Source organism: Physeter macrocephalus, chromosome 10, assembly GCF_002837175.3.
Source record: "Physeter macrocephalus isolate SW-GA chromosome 10, ASM283717v5, whole genome shotgun sequence".
NCBI classification, from domain to species: Eukaryota; Metazoa; Chordata; class Mammalia; order Artiodactyla; family Physeteridae; genus Physeter; species Physeter macrocephalus.
The window spans coordinates 53,491,582-53,516,031 of record NC_041223.1 but is presented as its reverse complement, the minus strand read 5'-3'; the positions used below and the strand labels follow the sequence as shown (position 1 = coordinate 53,516,031).

General features: G+C 46.2%; 2 protein-coding genes across 4 annotated transcripts in view; both read right to left on the bottom strand.

The window, feature by feature from the left end:
• Positions 1-8,876, bottom strand: part of BEND3 (BEN domain containing 3) — a 35,883-nt gene extending 27,007 nt beyond the window's left edge. For all 3 annotated transcript variants that reach the window (XM_028494604.2, XM_024115525.3, XM_028494605.2), the window contains exon 1: positions 8,739-8,876. The gene's annotated coding sequence lies outside the window, so the exon portion shown is untranslated. The remainder of the gene's footprint in view (positions 1-8,738) is intronic.
• Positions 8,877-16,832: 7,956 nt separating this feature from the next.
• Positions 16,833-24,450, bottom strand: part of PDSS2 (decaprenyl diphosphate synthase subunit 2) — a 279,796-nt gene continuing 272,178 nt past the window's right edge. The window contains exon 8 of the mRNA XM_055087589.1: positions 16,833-17,000. Coding sequence (XP_054943564.1) covers positions 16,926-17,000 — 75 coding nt within the window. The 3' untranslated portion in view covers positions 16,833-16,925. The remainder of the gene's footprint in view (positions 17,001-24,450) is intronic.

The window sequence follows — 24,450 nt, the reverse complement described above, 5'->3', positions numbered from 1 at the left end:
TAAGATCCTTGCTCCTTGCTTCTTTTGCTTAATGTATCATGGAAATTTCAGTATCACTTCTTTTTTGGTGTAAGTTCCCCCAGAAGTAGATTTTGAGACAAGGATTTGGAGTGAGTAGTCCCTTTGGGAGGAGACAGAGGAGGGCTGAAAACCAGTACGGGGGCCTGTTAATGGGGCTTCCGATGGGAGAGTCCCTGGCTGAGGTCAGCCCTGAGGGTGCTAATGGAGGTGTCCAACAGGGGTGTGGCGGGAACAGAGGGCCACCCCAGCTCGCCTGGGCAACCCCTGGAAGGCAGAAACCCTGCCGTGCCATTCCCTTGCAACTCCTTGCCACACTACCCAGTGCTTTGCACACTTGACGGAGACTCAATGCAAACAACAGCCTACACTGTGGAAGATGCTGTGCTAAGAGCTCTACTAAGTGTAATTAACCTAACAATCCTAGGAGGTGGAAACTCTTCTTCCTCTCATTTTACAAGAGAGGAAACCGAGGCAGAGTTTTAGAGCCAAACGGGACCTCAGAAATAATCTCGTTGTATAGGTGTGAGACCCGAGGCTCAGAGAGGTCAGTAACATGCTCGAGACCATACACTGGGAGTGGCCCCCGGTCTCCCTGCCCTGTGCTTTGGTGGCTACACTCCCCACTCTGTGACGGGGAGCTGTTGGTGCCGGTGGGGTGACTGTCCTCTGTGCAGAGGGGATCGATCGACTGTATAGCTTATTTACAGGGATTGAAACCAACACAGGGTAGAGATGGGAGGACCTGGAGGATGAAGACAGAACTCTGGGAATTTCTGTTGGAGGGGAGGATGGGTAAACACTAGAAGATAACAGGAAGGAAAGAGCAGTCAGAACCTCAAGGTTAGAAGATATTACATTAAGGTTTCTATAACAACTGTACCTCACATCTAATAAACACAGGCCGCATGCCACAGCTGTGCAGAAGACCACCAGTGCTTACAATTTTGTGATCTGGATACAAATAATATTAAATTCTGACATATATCTACAAGATTTTTTTCTTTTGGGGTAAGAAATAACATTAAAGCAAATTCTAGGGGAAAATATTTGCTCTGGAAATAATGCTGTCAAGGTGTAAATGGGCATATCTTGATCTTCTTCATCACTTTCAGCTTATAAAGACCTATAGCCAAATCTTTCTGTCACTTAGAGCCTCATACACTTGAAAATTATGATACGAAATGAGCAAAGGCCAGAAGGGCAAAGAACCTGGGCCAGGGGGTCTTTTACTTCGAATTGATCTTAGGTTAAACACAGGCAGGAACTCTAGGGTCAGGCTGAGGGTGGAAATCCTGGTGCAGAGTAAGCCCTCTGTAACCAACCATCAGTCACTATTAATTACTGATATATTTCACAAAAACCTGCAGAGAAAATGGAAGGGACAAGAAACTCAATGTGACCTGGATTGAGATCACCTTTGATCACTATTGTTATTTCCAATATACAAAGTTAGAAAGTCAACTTCTACACATTTTTCTCAACACACGACTTCAAAACCTCTATTGACAGAAAGAGCCGAACATTAAATTACGTGTAAAGATTCAAAATCAATTGTTCATTACAGGGCCACCCAGTCAATAACAATGTACTTCAAAGTTCACAGGGGATATCTTGACGATGTAATTGAAAAATGCCATAAAGCAGAGGGAAGAAAACATGCCAAGATGTTAATTACCTCCAATTAGGATGATTATGGATGATTTTTCTTCTTTAGTTTCCTCTACTTTTCAAATATTCTACAGTGAGCATGCAATTTTTTGAAAATGAGACTTTTTTAAAATGAAAAAATAAGAAGTTTAGCAATCTTTACTGCTAGCCAGGTCATACTCTAAGTTATACCCATAAATAGCAACAAGCTAAGAATGTAAAATCAAATCATTTAAGTATTTAAAATACTGATGCTGGGACTTCCCTGGTGGTCCAGTGGTTAAGAATCTGCCTTCCAATGCAGGGGACTCGGGTTCGAGGGTCGGGGGAACTAAGATCCCACATGCCGCGTGGCAACTAAGCCCGCGCGCCACAACCAGAGAGCCCGCGCGGGGTGACAAAGAGCCTGTGTGCTGCAACAAAAGATCTTGCATGTTGCAGCGAAGATCCCGCGTGCTGCAACAAAAGATCTTGCATGTTGCAGCGAAGATCCCGCGTGCTGCAACTAAGACCCGACGCAGCCGAATAAATAAAATAAATTAGAAAAAGAAAAGAAAAATAGACTGACTTTCCAGGAGCTTCTTGGGATCTCCAGGGAATCAGACTAGGAAGATATTTTAAAATACTGATGCTCTAAGAAACAATATATAACTGACAAACTAGTGCAGACCTTTCATTTCATAACTGTCTCTGAATTATTGCCTCTGAAGGTGTAAAAAGCTCCTCAGTATGGGGTGACGGGGAGATCAGAAAAAATTCTCAGTTCACAAGCCAAGGTGTGAACAAAAAGGTGAAAAGATCAGCTTTGAACACTAAGGAAATGCCATTTCCTGGTGGGTGTATTATAGGCCCCATCAGTGCATTGCCTGATACTTGGAGTGTTTTTCAAAATAAGTCAAATTTCATGGGAGGAAAAAAAAAAACAAACCAAACCAGGACCAAGTCTCCTGGATTAGGGATCCAAGCTGAGCGCTAAAGCCAGGTCATTTAGAGAGTCTGTGGCTAGCTGGAGAAAACAAATGGGCTGGAGAGCAGCTTAGCAATTCTCTAGGCTGGACTTGCTGAGTTCCTGCATTCTGGATGATGGACGGTGCTTTCTTTGGGGTTCTCTCATATCTGTGTCTGAGCACCCTGGGAGACTTCTGACCTGTACCTGGAGCCCTCCTTCCCTGATTTCGCAAAACCGGACAAAACTGGGCAAATCAGGGGCCTGCTCTAGGGGCCCTGGCTCCAGGGTGAAGCAGCAGGATGCAGTGGGGAGAGGAGAGGGGAGGTCTGGGGAGCTGAGGAGTGGCTGGGCCACAGAAAAAGGAAGGAGTGTCCTGAGGTCACCAGCTCAAAGTGCGTAATAAGGAGTCACGCGAGAATCTGACTGGGGGGTTGGGAGAGGATGTCTTTGTTAGGAGCTGGAGGCTAGACCACGGTAAGGCAAGCAGGGGGCACCTGGCATGGCAAACCCTTGGCAAACCCCTCTGCCCGCACAGGATCATTGGGCTCTTCCCTAAGCGCCCCACAGATTTCCAAAGAAAAATGTCCTCTAGCGGCGCCACAGGGGGCTGGGAGTGACCTGGGGTGCCTCTGCACTGAGTTCGTTTTAGGAGAATCTAGCCCAGGCTAATCAGAGGCGCTGGAGGCTTACGGCTGCCTGAGTCTCACAGGACAAGTAGCAGGCCCAGAAATGGGAAGTACTTGGGCTTCCTGAAACCTCAACATTCAAATCCCAGGCAGCTGACTCAGGATTCTGCCCTACCACATCGGAAACGTCCACGGGACTTAGGACTCCCCAGCACGATGAGGTCAGGTCCAAAGACCTGGCCCAGGCCGCCTTGGGGCAAATCCTTCCGACCTCCACTCCTGTTCCCGGATGTAAAGTGAGGCGAACTTGTACCACCTGAGGGTCTCCTTGAGAACGTGAGCCCCAGAGCCCCAGAACAGGAATGATTGGAGCCTGAGACGCCCGGGATGGTGGCTGTGCAGCCCTGCCACATACAAAAGGTAAAGCACGCAGAACAGGCCCAGACCATTTTAAAGGTGTTATTTATAAAATACATGCAAGGATTTAAACAGTTTAACTAAGACCTAACTAAACCTTACTTCATCTTGCCAAGCCATGTGATCTGACTTCATGAAGCCTCCCCACTGCAGGTTAAACTGATTTTTAAAAATTAAACATAGAAAAGGAGGACAGCAGCTGACATTCACGCAGAGCTACCTCTGAGGTCTAAGTGTTTTACACGTTCACCGGTGCAGTCCTCACAACAGTCCTTCTAGTTTGCAGACAGAGAAGCAGGGGGGCGGTGGGCTGCGCCTCACTTGGGGTAGGTGCTGCGGAGAGCAAGAGGGAAAGAGGCGGGTGGACTCGGGGTGGTGGCCTCATTCCAGCCTTCCAAGAAGAGCTGGGACCGAAAGGGGTTGGACCATGCCCGCTATGCCTTCTCCCTTCCCTGCGGAGCACACATTTGTAGGCTGGGCTCAGATGGAGGAGCAAGTCAACGGTCCAGGTGGGCCTTCGATCACGAAGGTACAGCTGATGTGGATGAAAATGGAATGCCCTACTAAACTTTAGGGGCAGAAAGACCTGTGTTCTATCTAATCCTGGCTTCACCTACGTTTAGCTTCTAATCCCGGGCAAGTGGCTTACCCAGCCAAGCCTTGGTGCTTTCTTCTGTAAAAGGAGCTGCACACACTACCTTTCCTTCTAGAGACTCTGTGAAAACTACAAAGGAGAAAGTGCTTGGCACACAGCACTCAGTAAACGTTACTTATTATAAAGCTTTTTTTTTTTTTAAAGATGTTTAAAGTGCATCTTAACAGTGAACATTTTTTAAAACTAAAATGGTTTAAAACTTTTAAAAAGTTTTGTAACTTTTTTTCAAATGAAAGAAAAAAGAAACATTAAACTGGAAGGGGTGAAATCAAAATGCTCTCCCTAAGGACGGGAAGAATGTTCCCATGCCATCCACTCTTGCTGGGCTCCGTCTCTGGGTATGCAGGAACGGCTGGAAACCTTGGGGATCTCAGAACCCGGCCCTCTTGGCCGTGGCATCCAGCCCATGGGACTTGCAGGACATGTTTGCAATTTGTTTTTATTTTTAGACACATCTTCAAGTAAAGTTTCAAAAATACCAGTCCTCACAAAACCAAGGCAATGTTCCCCTGAGTTTCCTAAAGCTGTAATTGTCGCTGCTTTCCTTATTCAGTCAGAGAACAGCCTTATCTTTCAGCGCCAACCGCACAGCCCTGCCTGCCAGCGATGTGGCGTCTCACCCTTCGGAGACTGCGTTTTCTGAATGTGACTAAATGTGATGTCTTCCTCAGCTAAGGGCTTCTACTTATTAAGCCCTCCCTGGCCTCACGAAGGACTGGCTACCTCCTTCGACATCAATGGTAGGAGGAGTCAGACTCTGCTTTTAACTTTAACCATGGAACCCAGAAGCTGGGGTCAAGGAGAAAAGGAGGGCCAGCATATCCCAGCAGCCTCCCATGTGACTGATTGGACAATGGTGACTAATTTTCCTAGGAGGTATAAGCAGTTTCCTCTGTACTTCCCACTTTTACAAATATGTTGTCTTGTGACCACATGAGCTAACTGGGGTTGGGGCACAGTCGGGTGTAAGCTACCCGCCTCCACATCCCCAGCCTCCCCACTTCAATTTACTAGCTCCATGCTCAAACCAACAGCCCCTGGCAAACAAGAAAAGACCAACATGTGATTTATTCAACTGAGCATTCAATGCCTTTACAGATACTGTGTTTCACTGGGCAGTGACAACTGATAACTGAAAATCAGACAAGAGGAGACGAGAGGTGGCCGTTAGTAGAGAACAAAAACCTAAAAGTGCTGATTTTAAATACCGTCAGCCTTCCAAATCTGTGGGTTCGAAATCCGAGGATATGAAGGACTCCCTGTAAGGGACTTGAGCATCTGTGGATTTTGGTATCTGAAGGGGGTCCTGGATCCAATCCCCCACAAATATTGAGGGATGGCTGTACATGTGTTTCAAGTTAAATTAAAAAGAGGAAGGGCATGTTACCAGGTGAGCTGCTGAGAAAAACTCAGCTCTAAAACAATAGTTTGTAAAAAGTCTGATCATTCAGGGACTAACATGCCAGGCATTAATGCCACTCCAAATGAAATCGCACCTCTCCTGTTTGACACACTGAAGGCTTGATGCCAGTGTGGAGAGCCCTTAGCTTGGCATGTGCGGGTCATGTGTGGCAGCTCGTTCCAGAAACTACAAGAGCCTGGGCTGAAATAATAATGTTGCAAGAGATACTGGAACATCAGACGGGGGAGAAGAGCCATTGTCCAATGTGAAGTGGGAAAGAAACATCAAGAGCAAGGTGATACAAAGCACATAATACCCCTTTTTGGATCATGTTTTGTGTGTGTGTGTGTGTGTGTGTGTGTGACTTCAATTTCTATTTTTTAAAAATTACCATACAGTAAAATTTACTTTCTGGAGGGAGGGGGTGTACAGTTCTATGAGAGGTAACACAGGTATATATCCCTGCAGCCACCATCAAGAGGATACAGAAAAGTTCCATCACCCCAAAGACTGACTGTACAAATAATTCCCCCAAACTTGCTTAAGCCAATAATAGGTACAATGAATAACAGGAGAGGTACCATAATCTGTCATCAAAATTAAGTGCCAGGGGCTTCCCTGGTGGCACAGTGGTTGAGAGTCCGCCTGCCGATGCAGGAGACACAGGTTCGTGCCCCGGTCCGGGAAGATCCCACATGCCGCCGAGCGGCTGGGCCCGTGAGCCATGGCCACTGAGCCTGCGTGTCCGGAGCCTGTGCTCCGCAACGGGAGAGGCCACAACAGTGAGAGGCCTACGTACCGCAAAAAAAAAAAAAAAAAAAATTAAGTGCCAGGAAAAACAAAAACATTACACCCCAACCTCCCCCATACACTAACACCAAATTATTTTTGCTGGTTGGCTAGCAACCTTCATGGGTGTCTACGTTATAAAATTTGAGGTCTTTAAAAGACAGATCCCCCAGGTTTTCACCATGGTGTCAATACAATTCATAAAAGCATGTGGTTTCTTTCCCTGTTGCTTCAAGGGCTTTCTAAACAGCTCTCCTGCTGGACTGTCCCACCTGTGGCAGGTGGGACAGTCCAGCAGATTAAATTTTCACCTACTCAAACTTCTGTCAGAGATGATTCCAGTTTTTTTCTTCCTAATTATTAGACATTCTACTCCTCTTTGCTCATCTATGAGATGCTTAGGAGCCCAGAAGTTTGGGAGAGGGTAAAGAAAATGTGTCCATGTGGTACCTTTAACAGATTATTGGGATGCTGGCCGTCTTGTCTACTAGGTAGTAAGTGGTCTCTACTATTACTAGTGCTTTGTACGTGGTGGGGGAAGGCAAGAACATAACACTTTTCTGTTAAATCGCTTCAACAAGGACATGGCCTCTACGGTAAAACCCACGTTCAGTGGTGGAGTGTTTATGTGACAGATTTTAAAGGCTCTGGTTTTTCCATGAATTTCATTTCAAGGGCCATGCACACGCCAGCTAGCCCACTAGCAGGAACAGGATGCACTGGCCCCACTTTCTTCTGGAATCCAAGGAGCTCTCCGTTCATTCAGCAAAAATTTATTGAGCACCTACTAAGTTATCAGACACTGATGGCTAGGGATGTAAAACAATAAAGATACAAAATCTCAGCAAATCTCAGTACTGAGGGTGAAGGAAGCTGACAGGGTCCTGTACGGCGACATGAAACTGGAAATTAGGAATGGATGGTTAAAAAACAAACAACAACAAAATCCCCAGAAAAACTGAGGGGGGGGGCGGGTTTGGGAGTGTGGATAACAAAAGAATCTCCTTCGTCTCTGTTCCTCTGGGCCCTTCCCGAGCCAGCCGCAGCCGGAGAACTCACTTCCTAGCCTCCGTTTCCCGAAGCCGCAGCTTTCGGGCACTCGACGCGTTGCCCCGAGGCACAGGGTACAGTTAAAAAGTTACAAAAATTACTTTAAGAAGGTGAAGTTGACACCGAAGTGCTTAGCCTGTTCCGCACATCCTTGCCTGGTTGGCATTTGCGTGTAAAATTCTTCCGGACGGGCCACCTGAGTACTCAAAAGTCCTTTACCTCTGCAAAAAACACCTTGGAAAAAAAACTGTGTCGGCACGCAGGCCCTCACGCGCGTTGCAGCACAACTCACCGGCGCGGCGAGGACCAAGTCTGCGTGGGAACTCACGTATACGAGAAAGAGGGGGCGGTCACGAGGGGCGGCGGGCGCCTCGGCTCCGGCTCGGCGGCCGACCGGGAAGGCCTCGCGCCTGCCGGGCGCCCGCCTCTAGCTCCCGGGCAGCGCGAACCGCGAACCGCGCCGTGGATGGCCCGGGAGGGAGCGCTGCGCCCCCTGGCGGCGGGGCCCGTCCCTGTCCGCTCCCGGCCGCCGCCGCCGCCGCCGCCGCCGCCGCCGGGCGGGCCTGCCTCGCTCCATTTGCTGACTCCGGCGGCAGCGTCCCTCCGAGCGGCAGCTTCTCGGGCCTCCCGCTCCCCGCTCGGCATCTCCCTCCAGTCCCCGCCCCCTGCTCCTGCTCTGACACCCCCTTCTGCACGCCGAGCCGTCCCCAGCCTCAGCCCGGCCGAACGCGAGCGCCGAGTCCACCGCGGGCTTCGTAGAGCCTTCCGGCGGCTCCGGCCGCTCCATCGCGGCGCCTGGCGGGGGTGCGGGGCCGGCGCGCGGCGCGAGTGGGGCGGCGGCGCGGACTGTTCCACTACGCGTCCCCCCCCCCGCTCCCGCGCGGCGCGCGTGCTCCCCGGAACGCCATGGAGCCGCCGCGTTCCGAGCGGGCACAAAGGAGCGCGCGGCACAATGGGCGCGGCGAGCCCGTGGGCACCGGGCGCCCACTCCGGCGGCTCGGCCCTCCGCGGGGGTGGGCGCTCCTCCCGGCGAGCGCGCTCCGGGCAGCCCCCCTGCGCGTCTCCTCCCTTGCTCCCGCCCCCACCCCAGCATGGATGTTGCAGCCACTCTCCCGTACGTCTGCTCCGGAGCCGCCGCCGCCGCCGCCACCGCGCGGCCGGCTTGAACCGCCCCGCACTTACCTGGGACACGAGTTCTGTACTTTGCAGAGCGGGCCCGCGCCGAGTTGGGGTGCCACGTGGGGGTTGGGGGGAGCGCGGGGCTGGGGAGTGGGGGCCAGGCCGGGGCGGCCCGGGGAGTTGCTGGGGGCAGCGGGCGGGCGCCGTGTATTTTCCCCTCTCTTTGTGTGTGTCCGTGCGCTGCGCTCTCGCGTGACGTGACGGGACTCCGTGTGTCATTTCCGCACAAGGACACAGGAGCCCCCGCTGCAGTGGAATCACAACCCCTCCGCCCCCACCCCCGGCCCGCCCCTCCCCCTCAGCGGGGCACACGCGGGACCGGCGGCGGCGCTCGGGCGTGAACGGCCGCGGCAGGGAGCTGGGGCGCGCACTCCGGGGACCCGGGCTGCCCGGCGCGCTCATCCGGTACCGCGCGGCTCCACGTGGGCCCGCGCCCGCTGCCCGGGGCGGGGAGCGGCGGCCGCGCACCCACGGTGAGCCGGGCCGGCGCTGGCTAACAATGTACCCTGCACACCGTGTGTTCTCTCCATCGCGAGTCATTTCTCTAAAACGTGGTTTCTTAGATACGAGGAGTTTGACCTGAAAAGCCTCTTTTTCTACTTTTTTTTCTCCGCGGATCGGCGACTGTACTGGGCGCCTCCCCTCGCGCCCGCGCCTCTCCAGCATTTTTGGTATCTCCGCCGTGGCCCTGGCCCCCCGGGCTAGTGTTCCCGCGCCGCGATCGGCACAAAGACATCGGGGCGCGGGGACCCGGTGGCCCCGCGGAGCCGGCATGGAGTCTGGCGGGCCGCGGGAGAGCGACCCCGGCGCTGGGAAACACGGGCTCTGGCCACTCCCCCAGCAGGGTGGCCGCCCTCTCTTGTAAAACTGAGAGCTAAAAATCTGCCTTCTACTTGTAACCCGAAGTTTTGAGGTTTGAGGCCGCAGACCCAGAGATTCAGAAGCGCGCTCGCTCGCAGACCCACATGCCACAGACAAACCCACGGGATATCTGCGCCAAGCTCTTAAAATAGAAAAACACGAGTCACCAACTCAGTAAAAGCTGATTCTTTCTACTCCTGACTCCCGGACTGGAGATTCCAGGTTGATAAACACGAAACCTACCCCTCGGGTATTTTCTCAAGTCTCACTGACTTGAAGGAGTGTGGGGTGTGAGGGTCAGGGAAGCCCAACCCAACAGTTAAGTCATGTTTATATTTAAGGCAAACAATGAGAATGTAAATTTTTAAAAAATCCTTTAACTTGCCGGTCGAAGAAAGTATAAAAAGAAAAATGCAAATTATCCCATCTGCTGCTCACAGCTGACTGGCTGCAAGGAAGGGCCATGTGGCCCAGCCCTGCGCGGTCAGTGAATTGGTAGAATAGATTTTAAAAGAAGGCATATGCTGGCTCCTTGCTGCCCAGGCGCGGGGAAGGTTTGAATTAACGTATAGTTTTGGATTACGTATCCTCTGCCAGACCGCTCCAACTGGGAATTTAGCAATTATGCAAGTTCTTCCCCTTCGGGTTTGAAATCAAGAGGCAAGAGGTTATCTAAGACCTTTGAGGAACTACGTGGAACGTTCTCGAACTGTATTTGGATAGCCGATTTTGAGCAGTACTAATTGCTATGCAAAATTAGCAAGCAGCCGGGAGAACCAAGCCCTGCATCCAGGGGGTGCTTTTATAAAAGAATCCATACGTGCTCAGTGTCATTCAAAACAGGATGATGAAAAGAATGGGGCCGAGATAGCAGCCCTTCAAATTCAAAAGACTTGGGTTGCCCTATCTACATTTAAAATAGAGCGGAGGGAGGAAGGGAGGAGGACCGCTTGGGGCAGAATGGTTAATTTATACATTCCCTGAAGACAGAATGGAGGCACTTCGATTTCTGCCGGGAACTTGACTTTTAACATTCGCACATTAAATAACACGTATGATATAGTACATCACTTGACTTAGTTAACAGATATAGCAGTTTTAGTCTCACCTTCAATTTAATGTGAGTTATAATTAGAATTTAAAAAGCATAAGTTGCATTTCATTAATTCAGTTTTCTAGGGTTTCCCAGTGGAAAAGTTAGGAAGAGTTAAGAGTAGCATTTAAGCTCGCTTTGCATTTTTAAACCACTTTATGGTTTAAAAATGTAAAATGACCTTGTTACATTTTTACAAAAGGGACTAGATGAAATGTGTGTTAAGGGATATATCTATAGCCAGTCATTCACAAAACAACTCAGGTATTGGAGGAGAAATTAAATAATAAAACAATAGATATAAAATAATTAGAAATTAACATTTCTTTGTTCACATTGTTCAAAACCAAAGTTTTTGTCAAATACAATAATTTTATTAATAAATAGCATCTAAGGCAAGCAGCGTGCTTAACTGAAACTGACTTTTCAAAACAATCTCAGGAAACTACAAAGTGACCTTGAGTATTATTCAAATTAATGTATCTTAATTTGCATAACTGGATCAGCATTGCTACTTAACAAAGTAAGCTGTTCCAAATAAGTTATTAACAGATAGAAATGGAAGTTATTGCTCTGTGGGAAAGGAAACTACCTACCTTCAAATGGTTTTGTATGTTTATATGAATTTCTATTTTTTTTTAATAAGGAGAAAGGGAAAACAAATGCATTGGAATTGTATTCCAGTTGTATCTTGGAGCCTTTAAAAAACAATAGTTTTGAAAGTGCTATTGGATAAACGTAATGCCTTATGAATAAACGTGGAGTAAGATGGGGAGAGGAATGAGGTTTAAAAAAACACAATGCCTGGGCTTCCCTGGTGGCTCAGTGGTTGAGAGTCCGCCTGCCGATGCAGGGAACACCGGTTCGTGCCTCGGTCCGGGAAGATCCCACATGCCGCGGAGCGGCTAGGCCTGTGAGCTATGGAGCTGAGCCTGCGCGTCCGGAGCCTGTGCTCCGCAACGGGAGAGGCCACAACAGTGAGAGGCCCGCGTACCGCAAAAAAAAAAACAAAAAAAACCCCCCAAAACCCCACAATGCTTGCCTGACACAATCTTAAAAAGTCAGTAGGAGTGACTGCTAATGGTTCATGAGGATCTGTATAACGACCTGAAAGAAATAACAACCTGAGATTTAGCAGTCTACTTGATTGGAAATTTCTTAATTCGCAATGCATTTTTCAAGATTTCAAATTAGAGTTGCTGCAATTGATCTAATGAATTCATTTCCAATTTTACCTGAGTAAAAGGCAGCAGGGGGTAAACTGGCTACTTGGCCATATAAAGGACTCACATAAAACACTAACTGTAAAAACTCAAAAGGAAAATTACACAGCATTTAATGAAGAGTGGGATATCTTTAATGTCAATGTATATAATTAAGAGTGGCAGACAGACAGACATCAGGTTTCAGGTATCTTTTAGCTGTTGTTCTAAAAGTTTTGACCATCACTAAAATGTATTTATAGTTGCCAAGACAGTATTTAGTAGGACTTTTTCCCCCCAGTCGTTAAGTCAGAACAATGTAAGAGTTCACTGTTACTTGTAGACATTTCCACTTTATTTCTTGCCTGCTGCATGTAAAGTTTTGCCAAGCCTTCAACTTCAAACAGAAGTAGCTGGCAGATCCAGATTCCGTGAATACTCACAACGGAGAAGAGGGAAAAAGAGGAGGGGCAGAGGAGCCTGTATTAACTTTATTAAATAGAACCTACTGAAAGACACCTGGCTGAGTAACTTGCAAAACTGACTTTTGTTTGGGAAGGTGGGCTCAGGGAGTTGAGTTTAACCCCTTGTGTGCTGGGAGGTGGCGGGGAAGCCCTACCTTTAGTGGAATCTGGAGCAGGTAATGACACACCGTGACCCAGTGTGGAAAAAAATGAGATTTTGAATGAAAAGCTGCAGAGACTTTATGCTGGGCAGTTTTCCTTATGAGTAGAAGAACTATTGAATAATTTACAGCACCTTGAGATTTTAAGCACCCAGCATAACCATTAGGATCTGATTTTAGTTGATTATCTGGCTTGCACAATGGGAGTCTGCAAAAAGAAATATTAGGGAGAGTGAAAACAGCTGCAATCCCACTCTCAATCTCAAGCCCTTGAGAAAACAAATGCCAGTCTGAACTATAGCTCATTCTGAGCCCAGAGTGCTAGCTGGAGGCGCTGCAGCCACCAGGGCCCCCGAGCCCAGAGGGCACTCAAGGGCCTGCAGTCAGGAGTTCCCACACTGATCACACAGCCGCAGCGACAGGCAGGAAGCAGGGAGCAAGGGGAGGCTGGTTTCCCAGCCAATCAGAGCCCACTAACAAAGAAAAAAAAAAGGATATAATACTGCTCTAGTAATTGGCTGGTTTTTAAGAAATTATTTCATGCTGTGGGTCAAAAGACTCTAAATGAGATGCTCTCCATACATACATATACATTTTTAAAGTCTTACTTGACTTGCCTGAAATCTTCTCTGTAAAATGAAATACATCGTAGAAATGAACTTGAGATCCAGTGATTCTACCTTTAGGAATCTATCCTAACTCAACCAAGGCTACATCTACAAGGATGTTCATTGCAGGATCATTCATAATAGAAAAAAATTGGAGAGAACTTGGAAAATAGTCAAATGGATGACACATGCTATGTTACACTATGTCAGCTTTATTTTTTATGGGTACAGAAAAGTGTCTATGACATATTATTGAGTAAAAAGAAAATTACAAATCTCTATATAGTGTAATCCCAAAAGAAAAACATGTATGTACCTATCTGGGTGTGACTAGAAAAGGTCTGGAAAACACAGGGGTAACAGTGGATACCCCTGAGGTATAGAATGGTGGAAAGGACTTACTTTTTCATGTTAAACCTATATGAAATGTTTGATTTCATTTTTTTCCCCCACAATGAGCATCTATTGCTTTTGTAGCCCTTTCCCCCTCCCACAGACCAAAAAAGAGTCGAGTTGTCACCTTGGCCTAAGGAACAAAAGTCACCCTGGAGTAGCTAAAAGTCATGCAACACTGGTGTGAGTGCCTGGATTGACACCTGTCACCTGACTCCCCTTCATCAATCTATTGTCATGACAGGAAAAAAAAAGAAGAGAAGAAATCTTAGTAATAATGCTCCAAAAGTAAATACAGTATTTGGCTACAGAATCCACTGCTCCCTTTCCCCAAGCTTCTAAAGTGTCAGCACGGTATTTTAGAGATGTAACCAAATATGTCTAAGGATTTCCCTATAATCACGGCACATTAGGGCCTGAGAAGTAATAGATGCCAATGGCCTGATTGTACCAATAAGGAAACTGAAGCAAAAAGGAAAGGTAGCTTGCCCAAGGCACACTGGCCTCTGGAACGATGTTTTGGGGTTCCTTTTTGTATGTCACACCTACCAAAGGCCAAATAGGTTTAAAAATAAATGAGTCCACCAAAGAGTAAAATATACAAGGTTAGTGTTTCACACAGTTGTATTCATTAAAGTAGCAGCTCGGGGAATTCCCTGGCAGTCCAGTGGTTAGGACTCCGCACTCCCACTGCAGGGGGCACGGGTTTGATCCTTGGTTGGGGAACTTAGATCCTGCATGCTGTGGTGCAGCCAAAAAATTTAATTAATTAATTAATTAATTAAAAATAGTAGCAGCTCAGCCTCCAGCCTCATTCTTCAGTCCTCGGCAGCTTAGCTGTCTTCCTCAAGAGGCCTCGTGGGTCCCAGTCTGGGGTGGAGGCCCCTGCTCTGCACCTCCATGGCACCTTGTTCTCTCCCTGTCATAGAGGCTGTTATGGACTGAATTGTGGCCCCTCAAATTTAGGTGTTGGACTCCTAACCCCCCGTGTAGCTCAGAATGTGACTGTATTTGGATATAGGGCCTTTAAAGAGGTGGTTAAGGTTAAATGAGGTTATGTGAGTGGCCCTCAATCCAGTGACTGGTGTCCTTATAAGAGGGATGTGCATACACAGAGAAAAGGCCATGTCAGGACACATAGGTGGCTGTCTGCAGGCCTGGAAGAGAGCCTCAGGAGACCCCTGCTGGCACTTTGATCTTAGACTTCCAGCCTCCAGAATTGTGAGAAAATTCATTTTTGTTGTTTAAGTCCCTCAGTCTGTGGTATTTTGTTACAGCAGCCTGAGCAGACTGACACAGAGACCCGGCTCATGTGAAGCTGTGATTGACTTTTTATCTGTCTCCCTAACTAGAATGTAAACTTTTGGAGGGCAAGACCATGTTCCAACACTGTCTCCAAGTGCCTGGCTCTGTGCCTGAGACATAGTCAATTCTCAACAAATAGTTGCCGAAAGAATAAGTGAATTGTTGTTAGATATCATATGTTCCATTTATCTTTCCCTCTCTATAGATGAAGAAACAAAGGGTCAAAGGCTTGGAGCAGGACAGCTCCTAGTCTATGTGAATGGCACCTCCTGGAATTGTCCCTGCACCACCTATTTGTTATAAGGGAATAGCCCAAAGGCAGGCAGCTAAGTCATGGCAGGATCTGGGCCACATGCCAGAACCCCCCCACCTCCCAATCTAGGGCTCCATCCACCCTTCTATACCAACTCTGGAATAATATCATACAGGTACAAAGTTCTTTCCATAGTTGTCTTAGTCTGCTCAGGCTGCTATAATAAAATACCATACACTGGGTTGCTTAAATAGCAGAAATTTCTTTTCTCACATCTCTGGAGGCTGGAAGTCCGAGATCAGGGTGCTGGCATGGTTGGGTTCTGGTGAGAGCTGTCTTCCTGGTCTGCAGATAGCCACCTTCTTGCTGCATCCTCACATGGTGGACAGAGAGCAAGTTCCTTCCCTGGTATCTCTTCTTATTAGGGCACTAATCCCATCACAAGGGCCCCACACTTACAACCTCATCTAACCCTAATTACTTCCCAAAGGCTCCATCTCCAAATACCATTATGTTGGCAGTTAGGGCTTCAGCATATGAATTTGGGAGGGACACAAACATTTAATCTATAACAATAGCGTTTTCACATTTTGTCATCCTGTTTGCCCTTGATCACAGACCTGAGGTGGAATAGCTATATCACCTCACCATACCAATCCACCCCATTTTTATTTATTTATTTTTTGGCCACACTGCCCACAGCATGTGGGATTTTAGTTCCCCAGCCAGGAATTGAACCCACGCCCTCTGCTTTGGAAGCGTGGAGTCTTAACCGCTGGACCACCAAGGAAGTCCCAATCCACCCCATTTAAAAAAAAAATTATTTATTTTTGGCTGTGTTGGGTCTTCGTTGCTGTGCGTGGTCTTTCTCTAGTTGTGGCGAGCAGGGGCTACTCTTCGTTGCGGTGCGCGGGCCTCTCATGTTGTGGAGCACGGGCTCTAGGCGTGCAGGCTTCAGTAGTTGCAGCACATGGGCTCAGCAATTGTGACACTCGGGCCTCAGAGCGCATGGCCTTCAGTAGTTGTGGCGCATGGGCTTAGTTGCTCCGCGGCATGTGGGATCTTCCTGGACCAGGGACCGAACCTGTGTCCCCTGCGTTGGCAGGCAGATTCTTAACCACTGACCACCAGGGAAGTCCCCCACCCCATTTTTAAACAGATGGGAAAAAAAATAAAGCCAGGAGAGATGACATGGTTTGTAATTCATTCTTTCATTTAACAAATAATTATTGCAGGCCTAATATGTGCCAGACTCTAGATGCCTAACTGGTAATTGGCATGACCGGCATTATATCCTGAGTACTAATTCTTCTGCTGTTTCCCAATTAAGTCTGGTTGTTTCCCAGTTTAGTTGTTTGAAACGCAGTAGTGCTGACCAGAATAGAATTTAATCTTTTCCTTTCAGAAAATTCCATTCTACTCTAAGACACAAAGGAGTCCTTAAGCACTCCTTCCTGCTCAGGCTGGGCATTTCTCTCTCCTCTGCCTTTGCTTGTGATGCTTCTGTGGTGCCCTTGCCAACTCCTATTCATCCTTTGAAGCCCAGCCAAATGTCTTCTCTGTCGTGAGGTTTTCACCATCCCCCTCCCACACCAGGCCTATGCTCCCAGGGTTCTACTTACTCCTTTATTGCAGACAGCCCCTATCTCAGCCTACCTGGCGTTACCTGACTATACTGTTTATTCATGTTTGCTATGATGCTCTCGTACTAGACTCCACGAAGCCTCAGATGCATGTCATCCCTCCTGTTGCCTTCTGCAGTATCTCAAGTGGCTCTTCCGTGCTGTGACTGTGACACATGCACTCGACGCTCCAGCTGACTGGACTTGGGGCTGAAGCTTGAAATGTGGTTAGTCACTCGAGGCTGCGTGTGGATGATGCCAGACCTTCCCAGGGGCTCGGTGCCAGCCCTGCTTGGCAGGCCTCTGAAATGGACAATGATAAACCCACACAATGTATATGTATTGGGTGATGTTTCTCCTTCCTAGGACTGCCATTATAAAGTACCACAAACTGGATGGTTTAGATCATCAGAAATTTATTGTGTCAGCGGTTCTGGAGGCTAGAAGTCCTAAATCGAGATGTTGGCTGGCTTGGTTCTGTCTGAGGGCTGGGACAGAACCAAGGACTGTCTGGGACTCTCTCCTAGCTTCTGGGGACCTCAGGCATTCCTTGGCTCTTAGATGGCATTCTCCCTGGGTCTTCACAGCCTCTCCCTTCTGTACACGTCTGTCTCTGTGTCTAAATTTCTCCTTTATATAAAGGACACAGTCATCCTGGATCGGGACCCACTCTAACAGCCTCATCTTAACTTGATCATCTGCAAAGAGGATCCTATTTCCAAACGGACCTTATTTCACAGACAATGGGGGTAAGGAGTTCAACATCATCTTGGGGACACAGTCCACCTCGTAACAGGTGGGAAAAAGAGGAGTAAGCTCACTTGGACTCAGTCCTAACATCCCAGAAGCACTGGGTCCCAGAGTGAGTGTCTGCTGACAAGGTGGCTTCCTCTGCTACAGCACAACTCCAAGGATCACTGCCAACATCTCTGTCACTGCAGGAATCTGCTTTCCCTTTTCTTTCTAAAGAATGTGCCTAATTTAGTTTTGCTGCTCCTTGGGGACTTGGCCCTTTGCAGTCACATATCCATCCTTCCAGCCCTACTGCTGTCCTGCAGGTAGCAGGTGGCGATAAATGCTGTCACACTTGCTGGCTGTAGACTGCAGGGCTTATGAAGTCCTGGATTTGAACTCAGGCTCCCACATGTACTAAGTGTGAGAGTTTGGACGCTGCTTAAGCTTTCAGCTTCCATTTCCTTTTTCAAAGCATGGGGCAACCCCACCCTATGGGGTGGTTATAAATGAGGCAGGCAATTATGGGTAGCACTGCAGAGCAGCTGGAATAAGGTTAGTTCAATAAAGAATAGCTGTTATTTTTATTGGTTATAAATGAGGTGAGCAAACTGTTGAAATAACTAGCCCAGGCATGTAACAGTTAGGGTTTTTTTTTTTTTTTTTGTGGTATGTGGGCCTCTCACTGCTGTGGCCTCTCCCATTGCGGAGCACAGGCTCCGGACGCGCAGGCTCAGCGGCCATGGCTCACGGGCCCAGCCGTTCCGCGGCATGTGGGATCTTCCCGGACCGGGGCACGAACCCGCGACCCCTGCATCGGCAGGTGGACCCTCAACCACTGCACCACCAGGGAAGCCCACAGTTAGGGTTTTGAAAAACACATTTCTAGTTTAGCAGAAAAAGCACAAAGGTTCATATGACCAGCCAGAATGCCATCTGGAAGACACTGCTTTAAATTCAAACTCCACCCCAGAAGGAAAAAAGATAGTGTCATGTAATTCTAAAACATGTGATGGTCCCCAAACCACAAGTCTAATGTCCATTCTCCTTACCCCTCTCATAAGGAAAGGACAGTGAATCCTGCCGTCTTTCTCCAGGACAGGCCCTGGTGGCCTCTGTTGCATGTTCACTTTGGTGCCACCAGAGCCTTGAGCTAAATGACCAAGCCAGCCAGAAAGTAAAGGTACTCCAAGCAAATCTCAGTCGATACATTTGTGTGTATGAAATAACAATTTTTATAATTTACTTTCTATCTTGAGCCCCATCCTTTTGGAGTCCTCCCCACCCCCGCCAGAAGCTTCCAGGGGCCTCTGCCCTCCAGGCATCTGCCCACATGGGTTCTTGCTTGTCTATCATTCTGCTCGCCGTGCCCTGCAGGCAGCAGCTCTGCCATGCCCAACCAGGGACACGGTCATCTCCTTGCAAGGCTGCCTAGAACAGGGATACGTGATGCAAATGCCTACAGGAAGCGTGTAAGGAGAGCTCATGAGTGAAGCAAGCCGTCTGCCTATTAGACACATAAGAACGTTTTCAGGTCTACAAAGAAATGCACCAGCTCCTCTGTTTCTTTCAGCATGAGCCATCTTTAGTCTATCTTGTATTTCTTCATTTACGGAAAAAATCTGGGTTAAAGAGGACCACCCTCTATCGTCTGGAGAGCAGCAGTGCAAGTGTCATGATGAGTGGCAACTAACCCTTGGCTTTAGCGTAGGGATGAAACAGGGACTTTTAGGGACTCTGGCAAACTGGAGCGTTCATTCCTTACCTAAGGCAGGCAGCCTTGGTGCCATTAACGACCGAACACAGTGTGGCCCAAACTGCTAATTATTCAAGAGAAGCCCCAACCCGGACTTTTATGTAAATAAAATTGCCTAGATTTGTAATGCTGAGCGACTGAAATTCACGTGGCCAAACAAAGTCAGATGTAACCCACTGGCCTTTAGTTTGTGGTCACAACTCACCGCTACAGCTTCTTGGGGGCAGGCCTGCCTCCCAACCAGGCTGCTAGAGAGCCCACACAGCAGCCCTGCCTGTCCCCACTACTCTGTCCAGGGTCCTCCTGCTCTGCCCAAGACATTTTGCCTATGGCTCAAATCTTCTCCCTGCTGGGGCTTAAGCTTTTAGAAACAAAAGCTTGAGGGCGATTTCAACTTTCTGCCCCATCTCATCCCTTCACCAAGATAATAAACCCAGATGGGAATATCTGCTAGGAGACAGGGAAGGGAAAGGAGGAAATACCAGGAGAATAAAAATATAGTTTAGTATCTCAAAGATATTATCTTGCCACACATACTTATTGAACGTATTTGATCTGAGGCTATCTATAAAACAGTTTCAGAATTTCTCTACGCTATGGACTCTAAGGAAGCACTAGGAAAATCTTTTAGAAAGGAAATCCCAATTCAGCCAATTAATCAAGATTCTATTTTTCACAGTAAAATAGATGTATCTAACATAGCATCTTCTTAATAATATAGTATGAGGTAACATTTACTTTTATTAGTATAGGTCCCTTGTATTCTTGATTCTGCCATGGGCAATTTCTGAATTCAATAAGGTTTTTGAAAAAATAGGTAACACCTTGAAGGTTTGAGTTAATAGTAAACACAATACTAGTTATTACTGAGCCATCATGGATTTAAAGGACTAACGTTATTACTGAGCCATAACTGGTTTAAAGGACTAAAGCAATATAACCCTTGTGCTCTGGGAAGATGAAAGATTTGGGAGCAGAAAGTTCACACTCAAATTACCTTTGTTTCATCATTTTCTTTGGTGGTGGGAGAGAGATGCTGGTCTCACTGTGATACTGATTTGAGTGGTCAGGAATGGGGCAAGAATATTAGAAATATACCAGATGAAAATCCTTCAAATAAATGAACTTATTACCCTCCTGACCTATATAATCAGCATGGAGCAAAGAGGAATAATTGCCCTGCGGCACACGAGTATGTGAATTTGAAGGAAAGGGTACCAGAGGAATCCAATAATCCACATTACCTGCTTCTTCCCTCTGAATATTTTACACTAGAAATTACAGAAGTTTTGGGTTACTTTCCTCCAGTAAAGTTAAAAACATTTTTTAAAAGGAGAGTATTAGTATCAGCAGAAATAAATGGCATATCTATAGTGGCAGGGAGAAACTCATGTTTTGGGACAAATATGGTGCTTATGTTATGATTCCCTAAGACTCAAAACATTTGGTACTTCCTGAATTCTCCTTCTAGAGATACTGAAGTTTTCAAATGCTGTCTATAATAAAATATATTACACCCAAGATGACATCTAATGATTTAATAACATTTAAATATTAAAAAATTAAGACACATAAAAGGTACAGCTTCTGTAGCCATGCAAATTCTTCGTGAGATGCTTGATGCAATCCTAGTTTTTAGTAAGTAAACTTTGTACTTGTGGAAACGGCATTTATTCAGCCTTGACATTAGGAAAGTAAGCAAATTATTTCAGTGCCAAAGGGATCACTCATCTAGGCTGGAGTAAATGAATGTGCTTTCCCAATGCCTACACTCCCAGAGAATTTTTGCAGTGACAGAATTAGGCTCACGTCAATTGTAGAGAGAGGTGGGGGAGACCATTAGTACCTAAATATAGGGCTGAGCACCCATGCAGTTGGCAGGAGGAGGTGAGACCCCTTTGGAAGATGGCGTGGCCAGCTTTAACGTGACAACAGCTTTCAAAATTAAACAAATATTTACTGAACACCTACGACTGCAAAGCTTTGAGTCCTTTGGGGAATTAAGAAACAGATAAGCAAGGTCCCTGTCCTCAAAGAGATGTCATTCTACCCCAGGAATCAATCATGAACCCTGAAAAGTGTGATATAAAGCAGAAGGCAGCACCAGAGGAGAGACCCAGAGTGGGGACGGGCGAGGAGCCAGAACAAATCAGGAAGGTCCTGTGGAGAAGGGGCTGTCCTAGGAGCCTGTAGGAATGCTGAGCAGGATTCTGACCCACAAAGGCCAGGTGAAGGGCATTCTGAGTGGGGAAAACTATAGGCAGGAGCTAAGGCAAGAAACTGCAGGTCCTATTTGGAAAACTTTAAATAGCCCTTTTGAGTGAAACACAGAGAGCCTTCAAGTTAGAGGGTGGGCAGAAGAAGGTAAGGTGAGAGCAAGAGGTGGTGGACAGATTAAGTCTTTCGCTGGTGTGTGCCACAAATCTTCCAAAATCCAACACTCAGCTTGGTGTTTGACAATTTCATTGAAGACACATGTGACCTCTGGCAGTCGTAAGGCAAGAAGACCCTGATCCCAAAACGCTACTTCTGCTGGTCTCTCAGACTGCCTTTCCCTGACTCCGTTTTAGTGACCCAGTGGTAACTCAGAAGTGGGAGGATGCCAGGAAGGGTGATGGGGACAGAAACTAAAGGTAAGTGAAAACTGATCACTGCCCCCTCTATAGCCTTGCACCTCCATGCAGCTTCCAAGAAGCCCAGTGTGTGTGTTCAGGGGGTGTACCTATAAATACTGGAGCAGGGCAACATGATTATACAAGGAAGGAAAAGCTGCTCCTCCAAATCAAGGAATTTAACAAAGAAATAGCCAAACTAAGAATTTCTGAAAATGCTGGGCAACAAGAGATCATCCACAAAAAGCAAACATAAATTTAAGATTTCATGGCATTCATGTAATAGGGTTAGTATTCTCTGCATGGAATTTTCCACCTTTGCCTGTCTTCCCTTTTTTTACTGCTTTATTTTTTATTTTTTATTTTTTTGGTCACGCTGTGCGGCTTGAGGTATGTCAGTTCTCCGACTAGGGATGGAACCCAGGCCCCAGCAGTGAAAGCACTGAGTCCTAACCACTGGACCGCCAGGGAATTCCCTTGAATTTCAATTAGTTTCAACCTAATAAAGGCTTTTTATAGCCAACCAGAAACACCTGTAGTAATCAAAGGCTCTAAAATAAAAACTATAGTGCTACTATGTTGTAAGCATTCAGGGGATCCTGGATAAAGCACAGTCAAACCCCCTGATAATGCACTCATCAAAAATATAATTTTAGATATACTTCAGAATTGGCAACTGGTTCCCATTTCTTGCCTAGCCCCTATTTGAGAACAAGGCAGGGATAAGGGTCAGGGGTAGGGGTTAAAGTTCTACACTAGGGTGGGGAAGGGGGTCTTGGAGTGGAGGCCAAAGTCATGAGGGTGAAGGAAAGTCATGGGAACTTGTTTCAGAAAGAGAGGAGGTGAAGGGTGAGTCCCTGGTCCTAAGTATTCTCCCAGATGAATTTCTGAATCTGGCCAACTAACTGGTACATCTCTGGGATCATGGATGCTATCCTGTTGCCTCTGGACTCAGAATTATCCCCAACAGTATTTAAGTTGGAGCCAACCACCACCACCAGGTGGCACCAAATCACAGTTGAGTTGGGCATGAATTTAAATAGGGCAGCTAGACTCCCAGAATTCCTCACCAGCTAGCTCTATACTGCTCATTTTTTTTTGTTAATCTTACAAAAAATTGTGACCTCACATTTCACATCACTGAATTCTTTGGATCTCACATATCCAATTACTAATAATTGAGGCAAGTATTCTCTTAGTAGACTAAAGACCAAAAGAGACTAAATTAGACATTGTGCTAATTGCTTTACAGACATTAGCTAGTTTAATCCCTCAAAAACCTATGAGGCATAATATGAAACTACCTATTTTTATAGGCAAAAAATTCTCAACTATTGACATTTTCATCTAGTACAGTCTAATAGTTATTACTAAACTACTCCTTGGGTGCTGAGCTCTATATATATATACACTTCATAGCTTGAGCTTATTAATTATCTGATTCAAAATTTTGATATGTGTATTTTTTATGTCTGCTTGATTTATCAATTTCTGAAAGATGTGGCTAAAATCTTTTAAGTGTAACTTGATTTATCCATTTCTCCTTTTTTTTTTTTTTTTTTCAGTTGTTCCTTTGTATATTTTGAGGCTGTATTGTTAGGTGCATACATGTTTTTGATGGTTATATCTTTTTGCTCTATTGTTCCTTTTATCAGCATATAATGCCCTTCTTTGTCCATTATATTTTTTTGCCTTATATTCTATATTGTCAGATATTAATATGCTTTTCCTTTTTTCTTTTGGCTCATATTTTTTTCCATCTTTTATTTTCAATCTTTCTGTGTCTTTTTGTTTTAAGTTTCTCTTTTAGACAACTTATTATTGGATATTGCTTTTTAACTGAATCTGAGATTCTATTTTTTTAATTCGTGAATTTAATTAATTTATTATAATTCATTCTAATACAGGTACTAATTTCTGCCATTTTATTCTATATTTTTCACTTATTACACATTTTATACTTCTTTTCCCTTTTTTTGCTTTTTTTTTTTAAATTGAGGTACAAATACATATAACAGTTTCAGGTGTGCAACATAATGATTAGATATTTGTATATACTGAGAGATAACTACCACAGTAAATCTAGTTAACATCCATCACCATACATAGTTAACAAAGTTTTTTTAGGATTTACTCTCTTAGCAACTTTCAAATATGCAACACAGTATCACTAGCTGTAGGTCACTGTGCTGTACGTTACCTCCCCATGACTTACATTTTATAACTGGAGGTTTGTGCCTTTTGACCACCTTTACCCATTCCCCTCCTCCCCCATCCCAACCCCTGCTGCTGGCAACCACCAATCTGTTCTCTGAATCTATGAGTTCAGTTTTCAGATTCCACATGTAAGTGGGATCATACAGTATTTACCTTTCTCCCCTTTCTACTTTCTATTGGGTAGGGTTTTGTTTGTTTGTTTGTTTTTGCTGGCTTAAATGTTGAGCATTCCAGTTTGCCTGGAATCTGTCTTACTTCAAAACTCATGTTTTGTCTTTTGTACGAAGAGTTAGATGTCATTGGAACCTTAGAAATTTGTCATCTACCCACTGAATCTAACACTGGTATTTGTGTGAAAATTATTTGGAAGTTTATAAGAAATGTTGATTCCTGGACCTCCTCTTTAGAGATTCTGCCTCAGTAGGTCTGGGTAAAG